Source organism: Tasmannia lanceolata, unplaced genomic scaffold, assembly GCF_043159265.1.
Source record: "Tasmannia lanceolata isolate RefF3 unplaced genomic scaffold, GAP_Taslan_0.1 ptg000016l, whole genome shotgun sequence".
Taxonomy (NCBI): Eukaryota; Viridiplantae; Streptophyta; class Magnoliopsida; order Canellales; family Winteraceae; genus Tasmannia; species Tasmannia lanceolata.
This window is the reverse complement of record NW_027518693.1, coordinates 18,100,127-18,121,600: the sequence shown is the minus strand read 5'-3', so window position 1 is coordinate 18,121,600 and position 21,474 is coordinate 18,100,127. Positions and strand designations below refer to the sequence as shown.

General features: G+C 39.9%; 1 protein-coding gene and 1 non-coding gene across 2 annotated transcripts; both read right to left on the bottom strand.

The window, feature by feature from the left end:
• Positions 1–1,976: 1,976 nt before the first annotated feature.
• On the bottom strand, positions 1,977–17,456 carry RAD51D (DNA repair RAD51-like protein). Its single transcript, XM_077357106.1, has 10 exons — positions 17,269–17,456; positions 10,525–10,604; positions 7,810–7,925; positions 7,600–7,681; positions 6,926–7,060; positions 6,682–6,795; positions 6,504–6,594; positions 5,112–5,182; positions 2,579–2,728; positions 1,977–2,389 (listed from the first exon to the last, which is right to left on the bottom strand). The coding sequence occupies exons 1-10, from the start codon at positions 17,354–17,356 to the stop codon at positions 2,351–2,353; spliced, it is 966 nt and encodes a 321-aa protein (XP_077213221.1). The 5' UTR covers positions 17,357–17,456; the 3' UTR covers positions 1,977–2,350.
• A 1,061-nt stretch (positions 17,457–18,517) lies between these two features.
• On the bottom strand, positions 18,518–18,671 carry LOC143849209 (U12 minor spliceosomal RNA). Its single transcript, XR_013235589.1, has one exon. It is a non-coding gene; the product is annotated as a U12 minor spliceosomal RNA (small nuclear RNA).
• Positions 18,672–21,474: the final 2,803 nt, after the last annotated feature.

The following is a 21,474-nucleotide window of genomic DNA, read 5'->3' as shown; positions in this document are numbered from 1 at the left end:
GCACTTGGGCGGATGATGTGCTCTTCAGACCTTTCAAATTCGTAACCAGGCACGAACCTTCTTTTATATCTCTGGTTATCCATTGCAACAGAGCAGAGTATGGGATCCAGGGCTCACTTCCTTGGATGACGACTCTTCTTTGTTTTAGGTACGTCTCGAATCCGGGTTAGTCCCCAAATCGAGAGGTATCTCACTTTACATCGCCACTCATGTTGTGAGGGGCATTTTTTAGAGAGTTCCTTGGTAGAGCTCTCTATTCACGTGGATGATCTAGAGAGAATTTCTTGAGGGCTCGCCCCCAGCCTCTCTCGGATCAGGGTCCACACCACTCCTAACATGCTGCCAATTAACGGAATACAAGTAGATGATAATCATAGATAATGTACTCCTTGGTCTCACAGGTAATTTTAAGGGAATGATATTTCCCCCCCTCTCACGGATTAAATCCCCCCCCCCCCCCCACCCACAACGTTATTTGTTAAGTTTTAAAGGCAAAGGAAAACGTTCCAGGGTTGAATTTATCCTCAAGCAGTGAACCGTTCTCACATAAACTGTTAGAGGGGAGGATTTTATCTCTCTTTTTTCTTTTCTTTTTTGTGTGTGTGTGGGGGGGGGGGGGGGGGGGGGGGGGGGGGGGTGGCAGATTATCATTTCCCCAATTTTAAAAAGAAGTGGATTGTACACGTGGCACACAATCTATGACTCACTAGCTTGATGAAGGATGATCGCACTCACTGTTCATTTTAAAGTCGTTCGAATGGCTATGATTATCTGATCGATGCAGTACTGGATACTTGCCATTTGTAGTAGGTCCCTCAAATTTTCTAGTTTTGACCACCATCAATATGTCTCTGGGATTTGCTAGAGTCCATCACAGAAGGCATTTCGCCGATGGGCTGTTCCATGTGAGAGAGCAGCGACCATGTGAATCAAGACAAAATCTGCTGGAAAGTGAGCCTGTGGCTGCTCTCACATGCAACATCTGTGAAATGCCTTTTGCGAGGAATAGTAAGTAACAGCTAAAGTACCAAAGCTCGCCGCTAACGTTGCTCCCACAAAAAAGGGTGGATAGGGACCCCTGTCGAACGAGTATTGCCGATAAATGAAATGGTAAAGGATATTTCCACCCCCTTTTATCTGTCCTTCCCGCAAAAGACAAACAAAGAAGTGAACACGTAGACATTTTTTGATAAAGAAAAACAAGAGGGGTGGGTATATATCGTTTTCATAATCAAATTAGGAAAACAGAACAAGACTGATAACGACAAGAAAGAAAGTTGTACCATTCCTTTTCTTTTCTTAGCTTTTTTCCAGAGATCTATTTGATATAGATTAGAGATAGAATACACTCTCTCTCTCTCTCTCCCAAAATAGAGCCACACCAAATCCAAAAACATAGAAATCTTCTCTCGGTTGTTGCATTCACTAAAAAGATTTAAAAAGAAAAAAAATAAACCCCTAAGGATCCCCACATAAGTTTCATAGAAATTTTGGCCTTTTCCACAGTAAATTTTTTTATTTACATTTGATTACATCTCATTTGTTGCCCATATTAGGTTTGATTGACTTGAATATCACTTCGAAATACTCACTTAATTCAATTGCAATTATTAAACTAATATTTTGTGTATACCAAAGTGGCAACTGGCAAGATGGGTAAATGTAAATACCTAGAATTGTTAAATAAATTTCCTTTAAATAAAAGATGTAGCATGTTTATAAAAATATAATCCTACATTTAGGACCCCTGTCACTTTTCTTTTCTAACCCCATACACGTCTTTAAGCAAAATAGCCAACCCATACTTCTCTTTATCCCTCACCCTTTGAAGATTTGAACCATGTTCAGAAAATATAAATATGGTGTCAAAATGAAACAAACTAAGAATTAGGATTGAAACAGAGAAGCCTAAAACCATGATGAAACATGTGTTTCTCACATTCCACTGTTTGCTCTACTTCTCACCTTTCTAGTGGTGGAATCATTTCCATGTACTAAAAAGTGGTCCAACCAAGTGGGGGGAAGCTACTTCAAACCCCCCCAAGTACAACAAAATGCACATGTTATGACAGTGGGATATTTTCCTGTTGCTCACCTTCTATGATCTCAATCTTGACATCAAAGCAACAATGTATCATTACAAAACAAGACTCTTCTATTTCAAGTGTAAGAGAATAGGCAGAGAGAGATTTCCCAGTCTTTTTAGATTTTCTTAAAAGTCATGAAGGTGTTTGTCTTTTTACTCCTTCCTGATCTTTCTTGTTAAAGATGAGAACTTCCCCATAATACAAAAGCCAAGAGCGCTGCTAATGCGTCAAGACAAAAAGGAATGGCTGTGTTGATATTACCTTCAGTTGTGAATCACAAACCTCTCTGTCCGGCCAGATGCCTGAAAAAACATACAAACGGAATCATGTACTGAAAGTTAGCTATGACTCTGTAGATTATAATGGGAAGTGGGTCCCACTCGATCCCACTACCTTCTAAAGAGTTAAAACAACTGGGACCCAATTCTTATCAATCATTCAATCTTGATTGAACAGTGGTAGAATTCACAACCAAAGCAAAATTCTGTTACCATGCATGAGTGTTTCAGTACAGTTGCATTGTAGACATTGCTCCCAGGTTCTCGAGACAGCAGTAACCGAACGTGAGGAATGGTCTTCCATGTCTCGCCGAGGGCCGGCTTAGAGATTCCTCCCTCTCCACCAACTGTGTGATTGGTCACCTTGATTTCATGAGCACAAATCATATCCAATATTAGAATACATGCTAAAGGAATGCCAGTCCCAGTAAGCAAACCATTGTTGAAGAACTCCGCGTGTTGAATATCAACTTACCCGAGTTGACTCCGTTTTACCTACGCCGAGTTCTCATCCTGAGGCCGAGTTTTTTCCTACCAAGTCAATCAAAAACTCCTTTGACTTGCCCAAGTTAAGAAAATATTGACTGTGGCAATCATTGGATAGCCCAAGTCATTTTTAACTTGGCCAAGTTCTGCTTTTTAAACACTGAAGTAAACTAGGACAAAAAAAACACAGTCCTGGTCCACCAGACATGGAATGTGGGACCAGTGCTCCAGGCCATTAACAATGTGGGATACAACCAGACTTTATAAGGTTCAACATTTAACACAAGAAAGATCGCATTTCCTCGATCAAGTCTTGTTAAATGTCAAATACCAAACTTTTACACCAATGCCAAAGAGAGCACCTTTTTTAGATGGAATTAGGATCATTCGATCGGAACGTCACCAGGCAAGTTCACGGGAACACACACCACGTGCCATATGTACAGTGCGCCGACAACTACATTTGAATTTATTGCTGACACAACACATGTGTTCACACATGTCAACACTCCTTTCGACACTTTTAAATGCAATGCTAGAAGTGTCACTTAATGTGGGCGTGTCGACAAGTTTTTGTAGTATGTCGAGAGTGACATTCTGTTTTATTATTGAATATTGTGTTTACCTCTTTTATTATTAACTCTTCTTTTATTATAAACTCTTCTTTAACTAATATTTTCTATTATATCCCCTCTGCTATCACAACTCAACTCAACTCAACAAAGCCTTTGTCCCAAACTAGTTGGGGTCGGCTAAATGAATCCTTTAGAAAAATTTCACTTTCTATAGGATTCATTTCAGAGATGAGTGGCAAAGTTTACGGCCGGCTGCCAGCCTGACGCCAACCCTCCTCCTTTATCCTGGCTTGATACAGGCTACCAACCTAACGCCAACCCTCCTCCTTTATCCCCTCGGCTATCATTAAAAAAAAAATCCCCTATGCTAGACCTAAAACCCTAAAGAACTCTTATTCTAATATCATATTTCATTGTTTCCTATTGGTTTCCCTTTTTCCCTGCATATTGGAGAAGGAAGAGAACTAGAGTAAATTGATGAATGCGTTCTTATTTGATTATCTCATGTTTGTTTTAGATTATAGTTGATTAATCCTAAGATTTATTAGTTTGTCAAATGAATATTGTATGTATATTGTTGCAAATTATGATAATAATCAGTAACTTTATATGTATATACGTGCATGGGCGTATCACCATTTCTATATTTTTAGGGGTTTCCATGTCAGACACCACGTATCCATGTCGAAACTTGACACACGAATCCTTATCCACAAATCATAATTATATATACTTTGTATTTTAACCATGTCCCTGCTTCTAAATTTTCGGGGTTTGTCGTGTCTGACACTCCGTGTCCGTTTCAACACGCGACTTTGGGGTCCGTGTCCACAAATCATAAGCTAAAATATTAGGATACAATATTAAATTTTGATTTAAGAATATTTACTTACCAACTTCTCCAAAAGCTTAAGCTGTTAGAGAAAGGCGTTATGTATCTTTTATACTTTAACACTCCCCCACATGTGTGGCCCACTTGGCAAACACGTGGCACATGTGGTCTCACTTTGGGCAAACCATCGCTTGTGGATTTTTGCTATTAGGGAGGTTTGAACTCGAGACCTTTGACTCTGATACCATGTTAACTTACAAACTTCTCCAAAAGCTTATGCTGTTGGATTTGTTGGAGAAAGGCATTATTTATCTTTTATACTTTAACAAAAAACAATGACACCTTGATTTGATAATAACCTCTTAAACTGTACCTATTCAGTATGCCGTGGAACGAACTAAAATGACAAAAGGCGAAAGCAACATTCAAAATCATGGTTTTCTGCAATCTACTTGGCATAGACATAATGCATAAGATGCGCACATAAGTGTTCACTCATTGCAAAATGTGTCCCACCATAACTCAACCAAATGTAACGCATCTATTCTCGCAGCGAAAAGCAGTTATACTGTACACAACATGCATTTTTCCATGTATCGCATGTGACACCTACCATGAAAGAGCTTATTTCCCAATTAGGTTCTTCTCATTGGTGCGATCAAAGGAACCCATGACAATACAGGGTCCGGTCCCATGTCACGAGGTCCCCATCAATCCCACCAATGAGGAGCAAGTATGCTTAAGTCTGCGCGAATCGCCTGACCTTTTCTGATGTATTAAGATTGTCTTCTCTATGCAAATGCTTGCTGCAACATCATTTTTCATAATTAAAGCACAAAAGCATTTGACTTACCAATACAGAGAGATTATATTCGTGCACCAATTTCTTCAGAAGTAAACCAGTCGATACCATCAAAGAATGTCCTGCATTTACCCACCATTAGATGAAGATAAATGTTTCTTGCACCAGTGTATTACGTCAATGCTGTCAAGCAAATGCAAAATATGCAGTGCCTAAGAAATCAATGGAGAAATAAGTAAATTCCACGTAAACTTGGATACATAAAGCATCAATTTTTTCCATTATATATGAGAGGAGAAGTTCAGTTAGTCCTCCCAATTTGGAAACTCCAACGGTAATTGAATTTCAGCCGTTCATTGGTGCAGTCAATGGGACCCATACTAATTCATGGGGGGTTCCATTGTTCCCTCTGTTAGTCAATGGGACCCATACCAATTCATGGTGGGTTCCATTGCTCCCTCTGTTCCTATCAAAATATAGAGTAAAATGGTGAGCCCCAAACTATGCATGGATTTAGGTGGAGATGGTGGGCCCACTCATGAGTGTAAATGGTGGGTCAGACCATATGCTCGTTCCGGTAGAGATGGTAGGCCCTACCATATCAAAACATGAGGTGTAAAATCGTGGGCCCCACCCATGCTAACGCAAAATGGTGGGCCACACCTTATCAAAACATGTGTTGGAAAATGATGGGCCCCACCCTATGCATGAGGTGTAAGAAAATAACCATAGAACAAATTCTAGTAAAAATTTTCCATGGAATATCAAAACATGGGTTGTAAAATGATGTGCCCCACACATGATATGCATTAGGTGTAAAAGAATCTACCATAGAAAAAACCCAAATAAAAATTTTCCATGGAAAATGTGTTCCAATAAAAATATCTTGGAAAGAAAACGATGGAAAGAAACATGGTTAGTGTGTGTATGTGTGTGTTTGTCTCTCTCTCTCTCTCTCTCTCTCTCTCTCTCTCTCTATATATATATATATATATATATATATATATATATATATAAATATAATATGAATATCTGAAAACAGAAAAAGGTTTTTCCTTCAAATAACTGTAATACCATTAAGAAACCATGCTACCATAAGATAAAAAAATCAATGTCGTCAACATTAAAAAAATATCCCTGCCTCACCTCGCCCCCCACCCCAACCAAGACTAGGTCCACTTATATAAAATGAAAGTGGTATGCTATATAATTTTCATGTAAATGAAAATAAAATATGGTATTGATTTTGTAATAGAACAACTGCATTATAATATCCAGCTGCTAGCTTCCGATAAGCCATATCCATGACTGTTTGGCATCCTTCATTTCTTCCATTTCCATATCAAATATCAACACTATAGACCTTCATGGTAGGAGTTAATTTGGGAGAAGTTTCCAAGAAAGGAAAAATATTTCACTGATAAGGGAGACAAGGATGCTTACCATGAGAACCTTTGCCTCCAAGGACTGGGGAGATGAGGGAAGAAATCGAATCAATAACCAGCAAGTGCATCCTATTATCTTCACTCTTAACCTGAACCAACTCTCCCAATGCCTAAGTAATCAATCACATGATACTAGTTTCTTAAATAATGTTCTGCAGAGCTTTTTGGTTAAAAACCTGGGATCTTAACGAGAATTCTAGCTGATGCAGTATATCCAACAGTGTGAAGATATCAAATACCGATTGATAAAATATACTGCTCAGGACACTCTCAAAGCTTCTTTCCTTGACCTGTGTATGGAAAATAACAAAAAAAGAAATTCAATCAATATTGGCACTAGAAGGAGAAGTTTTAGACATTAAAAAGAAAAAAATCATACAAATCAGGTCAACAATGAAACCAGGAGTGGTGGAATTTGACCTTGTTAACTGTAGGGCTGAAAAGCTGACTAACTATATGTGCAATGCGGTTGGAGGAAAAGGAATTGCAAGTGTCCAAGAACATTACAGTTCCCATGTACTTGTAGGCAATATGTGAAGCGGCTTGCAAGCAAACCTGCATATGTATAATGTGGATCAATAATGTTAACTAACCAAACTTCTCCAATAGCTTAAGCTATTAGAGAAAGGCGTTATTTTTCTTTTATACTTTAACACTCCCCCGCACATGTGGCCCACTTGGCAAACACGTGGCACATGCGGTCCCACTTTGGGCTGACCATTGCATGTGGATTTTCGCTATCCGGGAGGTTTGAACTTGAGACCTTTGGCTCTGATACCATGTTAACTAACCAAACTTCTCCAATAGCTTAAGCTATTAGAGAAAGGCTTTATTTTTCTTTTATACTTTAACAAATAACACCCAGAATACTAATCCTACTTTACTAAGCAAGTATCGGTGGTCACAAAGCAGGTTAATAGAGAACTGGTTTTTATTCGTTAAATACAAATACATCTTGATAAATATATTGGGATAATGGAGACCAACCGCCCAAATGACCAGTTAATGATGGAGTTCATGAGAATGCTAAATTCTCCATGAAGAATAATCCTTGCAAAGCTGCCAAATGAATTCAAAAGAATGGAATTTCTTACTTGTGTTTTACCAGAAGACGAAGGCCCCGCTAATTCTGTCAACTGTCCCTGACGTAATCCACCCTGAAGAAGGAAATCGATCCTGCCCATCAACGCCACTTGGTAAGATGCACCATATTTTCATATCTCAACAAAACATTAATGAGACAAAGCTAATTGTAAGATATTTTCTACTGTTGTAAGAGAATCAGATTTAGATGTTCAAGATACCCTTCACAACCAGTGGAAAGAACATGCTTATTCCATTGAGCATCTTGTAGCAACTCCATTCCATTTGACCATGGTTTGTGCTGACTGTCTATGATGGATAGAACTTGAGTGATTCCCTATTTGCATACCATAAAATTAGTTCTATCAAATTCAAATCCACGGTAAAATTTAGCACTCAACTTTTTAAAATAAAATTTCAAGTAAAGGTATACAACATAAATTACTGAACCACATTTGACTACAAATGGGAATGGTGCTCAAAAGTCAAATCCATTCGATGACTCTGAATTTGCTAAATCATTCATAAATATTGGGCTAAATGGTTATACTGTTAACTAGAAAACATACAGTGCTAGCAAAGTGTTTGATAAATGGAATGACTTTTTACTATTGCATTGTATTTCTCAGTACATCTCCATTCATGGTTACAACAGGCATATATAGCCGATTACAACATTCAAAATCCCTTGATTAAGGGTGTGATAAGAATAAGAATTAGGCAAGGCTTTCAATACAGCAAGGCAAATATACAAGGTTCTATAATAGGCAGTGGAAAGGTATTCATTACAGCAAGGCAAATATACAAGACTCCCATAATAGGCATGGGAGTGGATTTTGTCATATCCGAAGATCTCTCAAGGATGAGAGAATCATCCCAATATCAGAAGGGAATTGCTAGCGTGCTTTTGTCTCCATTCACGAGGTGGCTGGTCTGACGTACGACAGACCAGCGGCGAAAAGCCTTTTGCGATGGACCTTAGCAAATCTCAAATCACAATACTCCCCCTGAAGTTGGAGCGTGAACATCGAGAACGCCCAACTTGTTGGCAAGGGTTTTGAACTGTTCTTTGTCTAAAGGCTTCGTGAAAATGTCTGCTAATTGTTGAGAGGTATGAACATAAGCAGTAGCTATAAGTCCAGATCGAATCTTTTCACGAATAAGGTGACAGTCCAGCTCAATGTGTTTTGTATGTTCGTGGAATACCGGATTAGCTGCGATGTGTAAGGCAGTCTTGTTGTCACAAAACATGATCATGGGCTGATGATGTGGAATGCCAAGATCGTTAAGTAAATATTTTAGCCATATGAGCTCGCAACTTGTATCCACCATTGCTCGGTATTATGCTTCAGCGGAAGAGCGAGAGGGGGTGTTTTGTTTCTTAGATTTCCAAGATGGAGGATTGGTTCCAAGCATTGTACAATAACCAGTGATAGACCGGCGAGTCATGGGACAACTAGCCCAGTAGGAATCGCAATAAGCTTTGAGTTGCAAGGTGCTTGAAGAAGATAGAAGAATGCCCTGTCCTGGAGTCCCTTTGAGGTAGCGTAGGAGACGCATCGCCGCATCCAGGTGTGGTTTTCATGGATTGCTCATGAAACAACTGAGTATGTGGACCGAATAAACAATGTCAAGTCTTGTGATTGTGAGGTAAATTAGGCGACCCACAAGACGACGATAGTGGCCCGGATCTTGAAGGAGTGTTCCGACAGAGGAGGATAGTTTAAGATGTTTTTTTCCATAGGAAAATCAGCAGTTCGTGCACCTAGCATTCCTGTATCTTGACGATTTCTAGCGTGTATTTCTGCTGGCTAAGAAATATGATTCTCTCATCCTTGAGAGATCTTCGGATATGACCAAATCCACTCCCATGCCTATTATGGGAATCTTGTATATTTGCCTTGTTGATGGTAGGCAATGGTGTCATAAGAAGAATATTGCTCCGAACATTATTGTAGGATTCATTCAGTCCCATTAAAAATTGCATCACCATTTCTCTCTGTTGAAACTCATTGATGGCTTTGATCACGCCACAGGAACATGTAGGAAAAGAGGCATATGACGACAACTCATCCCAAAATCCTTTCAGTTTGGTGAAATAAGCAGCAACAGAAGTGTTCTCTTGGTGATGGCATGCAATGGATCGTTTCAGTTGGTATATTCAGGGTGCATTATGTTGGGAGAAACGTTCATGAAGATCAACACAAACATCATGGGCTGTCTCTGCATAGATAACGCTGTTGGCAAGCTCCGGAGAAATAGAGTTAAGGATCCGTGATAGGACCAGGTGATTGCAACGATTCCATTGCGGGAGAGAAGCGAAAGTTGGTTTAGGCTTGGGAAGTGAGCCATCGACAAATCCGAGCTTATATTTGGCACCGAGAGCCATCTCCATCGCCCGAGACCAAGTCGCATAGTTGTCACCTATGAGCAATTTCTACCAGCGATGTTCCTGGATTATCCAAGTGATGGAAAAAAAACGGATTGACATTATGGTCCGTTTCAGAGAAATAGGTTCGGCTTCGGGATTCAGATCGAGTAGTAGATGAAGACACAACGCTGTCGTTGGCCATGAAATCAGTATAGAAAAATATAGATGTTGCTGTTGTGAAGTGTAAAAAAAAAAATGGACTGGTGAAAATGAAGGCTCTGTTATGATCTGTAGACAATGATCATGAACCAGCCACCTTCATATCATAAGGCTAACAAGAGCAACACCAGAAACTCCAAAGAAAACAACAACAGAAAAGAACTCCACCATGAAGCTCTGATACCATGATAAATGGAATAACCATTAGAAAATGGAATGACTTTTTACTATTGCATTGTATTTCTGTCTGACACTATCAATTTATAATTACCTGTTAAGGATGCATGTAACAAAAATGTAAACATGTGCTTCACTAGGATTAACATAGATTCACACCCACACTAACCTCTTTCAATTCTTTCGAGGTGGCCTGACGTTCCGCAAAAGCAACTAATACGTAGAGGTCATGGAGTAGAAAATCCTCCACTGCAAAAAATGAACATCCTTAAATAACAAATTAATACTGGGATTAAAACAAAGTTACTTGAATTGCTTGGGTTTAGAATGGTCAACTTATGTTAAGCGAACTTCAACTCTGGTCTGCAAATTGGCATTCAAAAACAAATATATATCTGGCTTGCGTAACCATATAAAGCACATATGGTGTAATATTACTGTTCACAAGAATGTTCTATACTTATACATCTGCATGGGGATGCACTTCTTACTTTTTTGTAAATACAATATGCAAATTCACAACTAACCCAGAAAAACCATGAGTCATGTCACTAACATCTGCCAAAATGACTGTTACCTTCCGAGCAAGGGGGAGCCCCCCTTCAATCACTGGTTAAGTGGTTAGTGTAGTCCCCTCAATCCATATAAACACTGAAAAAAACAATATATATGAAGTTCTCAATGAAGGGGCTCTGCCTAAGCCACTAGTTTTTACAACCAAGAGGGCCAGCACATTTGAGAATAAGTGACACAATCAGAAGAAGAAGAAAAATGCTTTAGAAGTTTGAACCTTTTACCCAGCAGTGATAACCTCACGTGTATATCAGTGAGATAAAGAGTTCAATCTTCACACCCAACTACCAAGGAAGCAACTCCAGTGACATCTGCAATCACATAAATCCCATTGCTACTTCCATCAAAATTTACCATTCAAAAAAAAAAACACTTCCATCAAAATTTAGCTTTATCAAAGCACAACAGTCAGCCTTTGATAGTGTCATGAATCTCCAACAAAATCTTCGACCAATCTGAAGTACGTTGCACGTGTCCAACACTTTCAAAGCAGGACTGCCCAAAAAACTTGCACTATACATCTGCCAGTCATTTCGATCACACGACCAACATCAAACTCCACAGCATTAAAAAAAGGTTCATTTCAAGCCAAAAACTCAAAATACCAACAAAGATAATAGAATTCTAAACCAGCTAAGGTACATCTTCTTTTTTTTTTGAAAGGTGATAGTAAAATTTTATTCACAGCAGCGAACTGATTACAGATTACACCACTACATTCTTAAAAACCACTCGTCGTCCCTTTGCAATCCTTCTCTCCCTAATCTATCCTCCAACACCCCCGCCCACAAATCTATATCTTATGATTGAGCTTCCCCAATCTATCTCTTGTAATTTCAAAACAAATGAAGCAGTGATGCAAACTTGATCAGGAATAGTACAAAAGAATGCCCAATCTTGTTAAAAAAGAGGAGCCTGCAATAAAAAAAGGCATCAACTCATAAAGACAAAACTGATCAAAATCCGGCAATTGATGCTTCACAAGTTCATTAGCAGCGAGAATTTGATCTGCATGGCAAGCCATGTGAACAAAAGAGACATGGGCCCCCATTAAGGTCCATCCCCAAATTGTTAAACATCGGAAACAGTCCATACTGCGCAAGTAATCACATTGAGACACATAGGCATGCTTAAGAACAGCCCGAAAGTGAAGAAACCTGAGAAGAGGACAGATCACCAAGGATTGATCCCTAGCATGAGGACCAGGATCACAACTTCCCATTAAACCATGCATTGTTTGCATATTACCTTCTCAATATTACAGCGATAAAAACCCTCCAACACTCACCTAGGAGAATAAAGTTAAGAAGGTGAAACTCATCAGCTCCAAATACCCTCCATCCCTCTCATCTTTAGCCCTATAGACCTTTTTATTTAGGTTTTTGAGGGATAGTCTTACAAGAGTCATGGTAAGCCATCAAAATGCAACCTTTTCTTCCCATTAGTCCCATCCCACCCATCCATGACAAGTCCCACTGAACCTTTACTATCCTTCTAAGTTCTAACAGTCGCAACAGGTATCTTGTAGAAAGCACCAATACACTGAGAGTGGCAAAAAGAATCTTGGACCACCATTGAGGTTCAAATTTAATGATCTATGCTGTGAGTGTCCATGCTTTAAACTATTGCAATGCTATTAGTTTTACTATTTATCTAAGGGGCCATTTCATTTCTCACTTGTATTTGTAGGTTAACTACGCTATGTGATTCAAATGTGTTTAGGACATCATTGATGTTAACCATGGTGCAAAACCAAATTGAGAAAACAATATTGTTTCATTAGGATAGTGAAAGAGAACACAAAGAAATTAATTCTTGGTGCGTTGGAAAATTTTATGAGTCCAAGGAAGAGGGGTTCTTGAGACCTGGATCAAAAATGTTTTGATGGCCCATTTGTTTTGGTAGCGGTGTTCCATATGCTAATCTTGATGATCTAAATACTAGTCCCTTCTACAATATATAGCGGTGTCAAAAGTACCAGTAGGCTTGGTCATTAAAAAGGAGAACCTGTATTTGGCTTGTCTAGATTAAGGTTCTTGATGCTTCTGTGAGTCAATTAAAGATTAGCATCTGTCATGGGGGTATGGTTAGTTTATAGCAGTGTTTAAAAACGCGGATATGACGCGGAACGCGGCCAAGAAAAATCCTTGTCGACTCAATGCAGACGCGGCCAAGGATGCGGTTGAAGCGGTTGATGCAGTCATAACTCGGGAGAGACAAGGGAGTTTTTAACTTTTTATTGACTATGTAGGGCAAAATGCGGAATGCAGATGCGGTGCAATGCGGAATGCGGCCAAGATAAAAGGGAGGTGAGTTCCAAGTCGAGTGAAGAAGTTTTTAAACACTAGTTCATAGATTGAAAATGGTAGGATGATCATTGTTGTCATGAACGCATTCGTAGTTGGCACCCTTGCATTTTGTATGCGGTTGCACTTGCAGATAGAGGCATAATTATTGCCTCCACACGTTAGTTTGCCATTTCCCATAATTAAGCAGATAATGTGACCATATTGGTGTTTATCAAACCCATGAAATTTGGGTAAACACACATTTTCCCCATTGTATGGATCAACCTCATAGAACCTAGAGAAATGTTAGGATTTTCTTAAATGTAGTTGTTTCTATGCAGTTCTAACGATTCACAAATCATGAACCTTGCTTTCTGCTTTTCTAGATATATATGCCAACATCCAAGTGCCATTTAGTGAAAACATGCATTACTTCCTCACTTTTCTAACTTCCTAATCCTAGTAATGGTTTCTTTTTTCCGTATAATACATATTCTATACTTGATGTATAGAATAATACGCATAACCACATACTAAATCTTTAAACAGTATCATACTTCTAATCAGTGTTTACAAGCTTGGACTCAGACGATAATTCAAAAAGGTAAAACCAAGTTGCCTCGGGTGAGTCAATGGTTGGCACAATCATTTTTTATAAACTCGGAGCAAGTCAAAGGAGATTTTTGATCTACTCGATAGGGTCAAACTCCGACTAAGATGACAACTCAGCCAAGGTAAAACAGAATCAACTCGAATGAGTCCATGATTAAGTGAGGGAGTTCTTTAAATAGTGGATAGCATATGAAGATGCACATAGTCCAAAGTGTTACAAAGCGAAATCACATATGAAGATGGAGAGGGCTTAGCGGTCCAATAAGCTATGTACACATTTGGAAAGCTCAATGGACCTAGATGATCTGACGGACCATTCGAATCTGAAGTTCAACTAACAGGGTGTACACATTACCAGAACCCATGGACACATTTTGGATACCTATCAGAGGATCCAAAATTATTGCCAATCAGATCCAAGAAACTAACAAAAGCCCAACAGTCCTAAATCCAAATTTACTATACTATTTATGAAAATACGCACCAATTTTTGTAACTTTAAGTATCATTTCAGGGGTATTTTAGTAAAAATAAAGCATATGTATTTTTTTTCGAACGATTCCTATTTTAGTATTTTGTTGCTATTTCCCTCAAGTCTCGAGACACCCTCTGCGCTTCCTTCTATAACCATTGACCCTAAGCCCCTAACCCACTGAGCCACCGCCACTGCGGCTCACACTCTCCCTCGCTCTCGTCCTCTTCTGAGAATTCTAACTGTGTACAATGTAATTAGGACCGACTAGGACACTCCGATGGACTATCCAATTTGAAATGGATCGCAACCGTGACACGGAAAGTAGGATACAAAGAACACTCCGAATCTGATCCGAACAATATGGGATTTGAATGGATTTTTTGAACTAGTGAATATTTAATAAAAGCACCTGACTGAGCAAGTCGGGTCAAGATAGAGAACAAAGAAATGATAGAAAAATACAAAGGACCATTCAAAAAAAATAGAAAAATACAAAGGAAACACCAACACAAGGAAGCTTTACGAGACTATGGGGGAAGAAAATCAAAAATCTCTAAAGCTGCACAGGACTCTCCCCCCCGAGATATCCGATCCACCTCTTCGTTCGCCGATCGCATAACATGATGGAATTGAACATGGAGACCTTCCACACGATCAAATATCTCATCAGTGAACTCTAAAAATCTCCAAGGAAGAGGAGATCTCCCATCCAGCCACCTGATAACATTCAGAGAGTCTCCTTCCACTACAAGGTTATCCAAGTCAGTACTCTCCAGAAATCTAATATCTTGAAGGACTGCCCTGACTTCTGCCTTGTTTGAATCCCTAATGCCTATCGGACCAGAAAAAGACCACTTGGTGCGGCTGTTTTCATCCCTGAGGAGCCCTCCAATTCCTGCCGAATCGGGATTACGCAATCTCAAACCGTCAAAATTTACTTTTAACCATCCTGGGTCAGGGAGATGCCATCTAGAGGCGACAGTCTCAACGATCTCCCTACTAAAGCAAATCTCCTTCCAACAATGCCTTGCATATGTGGCCGAGTTTACATTTGTGGCCGAGTACAGGCTAAAGGTGGGACGGACTTTAGCCCAGAGGATAACTAAGGTTAAGATCCTTGAGTAAGAAGAGAAAGCACTCCTGACTAAGTTCTTCAATGTGCACGCATTTCTCTCTTTCCAAATCACCTGGATAAAGGCCAGCAACACCAACTTCCATAAGATACTTCCCCTGCAAGGCCACGGCATAAAAAATCAGCTCTCAAGGAGCTCCTTGAAGAAGGCCAGGAACACCCATGATATCCCGAACAAGTCAAGGATTCTGGCCCAGCCTCCCTGGCATATCTACAATGGATAAACAAATGATCCACTATCTCGCATGGCCCCACACAAAGGGCACAATGGTCAACAATAAGTATGATGTAGGACCGGGAAGGGAAATAGAAGAAAGAGGAGAAAGAAGAAGAAGAAGAGACGATTAGAAGTAGAAGAGGAGAATTTAGGGAGAAGTAAAAGAAGAATAGTAGAAGAGAAGTGAAGAATAGGAGAAGAGAAGAAGAGGAAGAAGAGGAAGAAGAAACTTGTAGAGGGGAGAAATCTCAATCAATTCAATTAATCATCCAAACTTAATAATCCCTAATACATGAGGCCTTTATATAAGCAATTAAACTAAAATTCCATAGAAAATAAATAAATTCCCTAATTCTAAATAACATGGAAAATAAAATCCTAGAAACTAATAATATGGAAATAAAAGCCCTAGAAACTAAATAATATGGAATTAAATCCTTGAAAGTCCTAATGGCAAATACGCCACTTATTTGGCCTACAATCTGCATCAAAGTATCTGGCAATGGCGGAGGTGTCGATGGTCTGAATCTTCTTTGGCAAGCTATCCATCCAAATGCGTGAACTCTAGGTGGAACCGAGATGGATCAAACTTTAGAAAGATGCAAGAGAGGGGGAGGAAGAAGCGAGGCGGATCTAAAAAGACTTCACCGAGAACAATCCAGAGTCATATAAGATCCAAACCCTTTTATCCCTCCCATGCTTCCCAGTGTAATGGGACTCTACCATATGAATCAGAGAGGCAACCATGTCCATTTCTCTATTAAAAAAGTTTCATCTGAACTCAATTTTCCAGGAAACCCTATCACCATCTCTTTCCACACAATCCTTAACATAAGATTCACTATTCGAGGGCACTCTAAAAAGGTAAAGGAACTATACCATGAGAGGCTGAGCAGAACACCATTTGTCACTTCAAAACTTGACTCTATCTCCTTTGTAAACCTTGTATCTGATACCTTCTTGAAGTTTAAAGGTCTGCCTTAAAATGTCCCTCCAGATTTTTCAAAGCTTAAAATGATTTACAATCTAGAATAGTTTTAAAGAGGAAATGATCTAGGGTCCACCTCTATTGAGGTGCATCAAACACATGGATGTTGAGAAATTGGTCTGGACTGCTCGTTCCCCAATGCGGATCATCCGACATCAAAGACTACACAATAAGAATGTGATGTCATAAGACTCATAACTATGAAGTATCCAATAAGTGGCCTGCCAACAGAGGCTAAAACAGATTGATTTTGCAGGCCACTGACTAGATGGTAGGATTATCCTATCAGAGCAATCTTTGGCAATCCAGGGTGGACCCCACTGTATGGATGATCAAGATCCTCACATCCAATACACCTCTGTTAAATTTCCAATTACAAGGAAGTAGAAAGATAAGATAAGCGCTACTCAAATACAAATTCACAAACACAGCAACACAATCAATGACAGACAAATAATCCCTTGTTTAGGCCTCAAAAACATCCAGTGTAACAAATAGAATTATGCTAACTATTGTTCTTAAATCACAAATAATTTCAAGAATAAACCATTACTATTGTACTAGAACTGTTAAAACAATAAGGTATATGAGTAATGGAGAATGTCCATTCAAAAAAAAAAATGCAGACCTGAAAAAATGCCGTGAGAAGCACAGAAATGTTGGAAATTAGCGTCTATGATGGGGTAATCTCGTTGTAGAGATTTGAGGGGTGACATTTTCTCGATGTCTGAAATCTTAATCTGTATTATTTTGGAGGGTTTTTCATATTTCTGGTGTGGTGAGTTTAGGAAGGGGAAATGATAAGTGCGCCCCTTTTTATTACTTGGGACACCCAGCTGAAGAGGGAACTAGAAGAACGGAGGTAAATTTTGGGGCAATGATAAATTCGCACCTGCTGTATGATGATTCACTCCCCCTATAACTTGATTTCAGTTGGGGCAATGATAAATTCGCACCGGCTGTATGATGATTCATTCCCCCTATAACGTGATTTCAGTTGGGGCAATGATAAATTCGCACCGGCTGTATGATGATTCACTCCCCCTTAACGTGATTTGAGTTGTAGGGGTGCAACTCGGGTTGGGTTGAGGCCAACCCGAGGAACCCATTTTTCCAAATTGAACCCAACCCGATTTCCAAGCCGAGGAGGTTCAACCCGACCTGACCCGAGGAACCCTTTTTTTCCATCCCGAACTCGACCCAACCTGAGTTTTTAAGCTTTTAAAAAAAATAAAACATGTCGTGTTTCACTCGGGTCGGGTTGCCAAACCCGAACCCGAACTTGACCCAACCCTTTTTCGGGTCAAAGCTGTTGGGTTCGGGTTGAACCCGACCTGAGTTGCACCCCTAGATTTGAGGCAGACTTTTACGCTTTTTAACATCAATTCATGTTATAAAGTGGTGTGAATGATCCTACAGGGGTGTGAATATATCATTGCCCTAAGTTTTGGAGTCCGGCATAGTTACTTTAATCAGGGCCGTTGATTTGGTAGATCACTAGATGGATGGGCTAGGTATTCTGCTGATTGGACAATCATAGCCAACTTTGGGCAATTGAAGATAATTAATGGGCAAAAGAACAACATTTACTGACTTTGGAATGATCTAAAGTCTCAACCATTCATTTGATAATCCTTATTATGTATATTCTATGGCATTAAAATCATGCAAAACCCTAAAATCAAGGGGCCAGGATCACGGTATTTGATCAACCATCCATAAATAAAATAGTCAAAGTGCTGAGATTACAGTATTTAATCTTAGCCGTACATTTAAAGCAAGATCTACGGCTGCAAGCAACGTTCCCCTAGTAGGGGGTGGGCGCCCACTTAAAAAGGCCAAAATAAAATTTAACTAGTTGTCTTGTGGGGATTAATGGGAGGCCCGCACGAGCGAGTTCTGCAAAGTAAGCAGCGTCAGCACTCGGCCAGCCTATAACCCCTCCATAAATTCATGCGCAAAACATTTTTTAAGCGCGGCGAACAGCTCCCACCGTTCGCTTTGTTTTCCTTACTCATTAGTTTAAGGCAATTTTTTTCATCAACCCTCGGCCCGTATATATAACCACAATTCCACGCAAGTTTTCTCCTCTCTCCCGATGTGGGACTAATTTGCAAAAAAACCGCGTAAAGGATTAAGTCTAGATTGTGGACCCCACCTCGTATATCCACATCGTACTTTAGTCATCTGTGAGTCGGTGACAATGAGTTTGTTCCCGTATACTGTTTTTCTACCGCCCTAGAATTAGATAGACCTGGCAAAAAGCGACCCGTGCCCGCGGGTCGACCCGGCCCGCCCGCAAATTTGCGGGCACGGGTCTACATTCAGTGACCCGTCAAAAACTAACCCGCGGGTGACCCAACCCGCAAAAACTAACCCGCGGGTCGGGTCAACCCGCGGGCACCCGTATTTTTACAATTTTTTTGAGAATGTTATCATCACAGCTGTTTTTTACGAGGGAACTCCTCACTTTATAAAAAGTGCGGTATGGCCTGCACCATAGGATTATCCAAACCGTCCATTAGATGGGCCATAGCCTAATAGGTTATGCCCCAAAATTATTTTCATTGGTTGATTATAACCCTCCGATCTGTAGAGGGTTAGGATAAACCCTCTAACATTCAGATTGGAGGGCTAGGATCATCCTATGGAAATGATTTTTGGAGCATAACCTATTTAGGCTATGGCCCATCTAATGGACGGTTTGGATCATCCTATGGTGTGGGCCATACCATACGTTTAATAAAGTGAGAGTAGGTCTCATGAAAACAGTAGTGTTGATAACATTTTCATCTGTTTTTTATTTTATAATAATTTGCTACCAACCTTCTCCTATAGCAATTTCTCGGCAAGTGGCAATGGTGGTGCAAAGATGCCGCACATGTCAAATGGACATGTCAAATGGTGCTGGCAAGTAAAAAAAAAGTAAAAAAGTAATCATTACACAAAAAAAAAAAAAAAAGCTAAAGTATAAAGTTTTAAATGAAAAATTACCTTGGTTATAAAATTGTAAAATTATGAAAAAAATACTAATAAAATATATAAGGTCATGACAATTACTCAAAGAAACACATACGGTAAACTCAGAATAATTATTACAATCCAATAAAATATATAAGGTTATGACAATTACTGAAAAAACACATACGGTAATCTCAGAATAATTATTACAATCCAATAAAATATATATGGTTATGACAATTACTGAAAAAACACATACGGTAAACTCAGAATAATTATTACAATGCCAAATTTAGGTTACCCGCGGGTTTACCCTGACTCGCGCGGGTGGGGTCTGGTTACATGAAATGGCTACCCGCAGGATCGCAGGTATTTTTTACCCGTACCCGTTGGGTCCGTACCCGCACGGGTCGTACCCATACCCGTGCGGGTTACCCGTTTGCCAAGTCTAGAATTAGACCAAGGATTTGTCCCTATAATGGATGATGGTCCATGGCATCAATCAAGCAATCCTAACCGCCCAATCGGTTGCGTGGTGATAAACATAAAGGAAGAGAGCAACTAGGCAGAAAGTCACTTTCACCATCAATAGTAAATGGTAAAAGGCAACATATTACATGAAGGAGAGTAGAGAGAAGTGATGGAGAATAGAAGAAGAGAACAATTATGCAGGAAATCACTTTCACTAGGGCTGCAACTCGAGCCGGGTAAAACCCGACCCGCATAGACCCGACCCGAAAATAGCCTGGGTCGGGTTCAGGTTTCATGGGTTTCGGGTCGAGCCGGGTTCAGCATTCAAAAGCCCGCATGAATCTCGGGTCGAGCCGGGTTTGAAGGGGCCCGACCCGACCCGACCCGACCCGAGTTACATAAGTTATAGTATGTATATTTTTTTCTATTGTTAGTTAAAAGTTAAAGGGATAATTACATTTACACCCCCTCTAGTTTCTGACACATCCACTTCCACCCCTATAGTTTAAAACGTGACAAATACACCCTTGTAGTTGCAATTTGTTTAAGGTAGGCCCCCTTAGCTGAAGGTTCGTCCATAGATTGAAGGATTAGGATGATCCGATGGAGCTGATTTTTTGGGCACACCCTAACTATGTCAGGACCCATCAAATGAACGCTTTGGATCATCCAAACAATGTGGGCCCACATTATTTGGATGATTTTTTGGTAGTGTTTGGATTCGGGTAGGGGCCCACATTATTTGGATGATCCAAAGCGTTCATTTGATGGGTCCTGACATAGATATGATGTGCCCAAAAAATCAGCTCCATCTGATCATCCTAACCCTTCAATCTATGGACGAACCTTCAGCTGAGGGGGCAAACCTTAAACAAATTGAAACTACAGGGGTGTATTTGTCACGTTTTAAACTATTGAGGTGGAAGTGGATGTGTCAGAAACTAGAGGGGGTGTAAATGTAATTATCCCAAAGTTAAAAGTGAAAACCCACGCACCCACTGTTACTGTATGTGAGTGTAATTTCTGCTTCTATGAGTTGAGTTAATTCAAGTGTTTGATTCAACATTGTTTGATTGTAATTACAACATTGTTTGATTACAGCATTGTTTGATTCAAGTGTGATGTGAGTGTAATTACATCATTGTTTGATTCAAGTGTAATGTGAGTGTAATTTCTGCTTCTATGAGTTGAGTTGAGTTGAGTTGCCTTGCCAAACAAGAATTTTCCTTAAAAATTTGCGTTAACGTGAAAAAATCCGACCCGACCCGAACCGACCCGAGATTTATCATGGGTAGGGCCGGGTTTGGGAATCGTGGGTTTTCCGAAAAAAAACCCGACCTGACCCGACCCGAGATATTTCTCGGGTAGGGTTGGGTTCTCCAAAACCCGACCCGTCCGACCC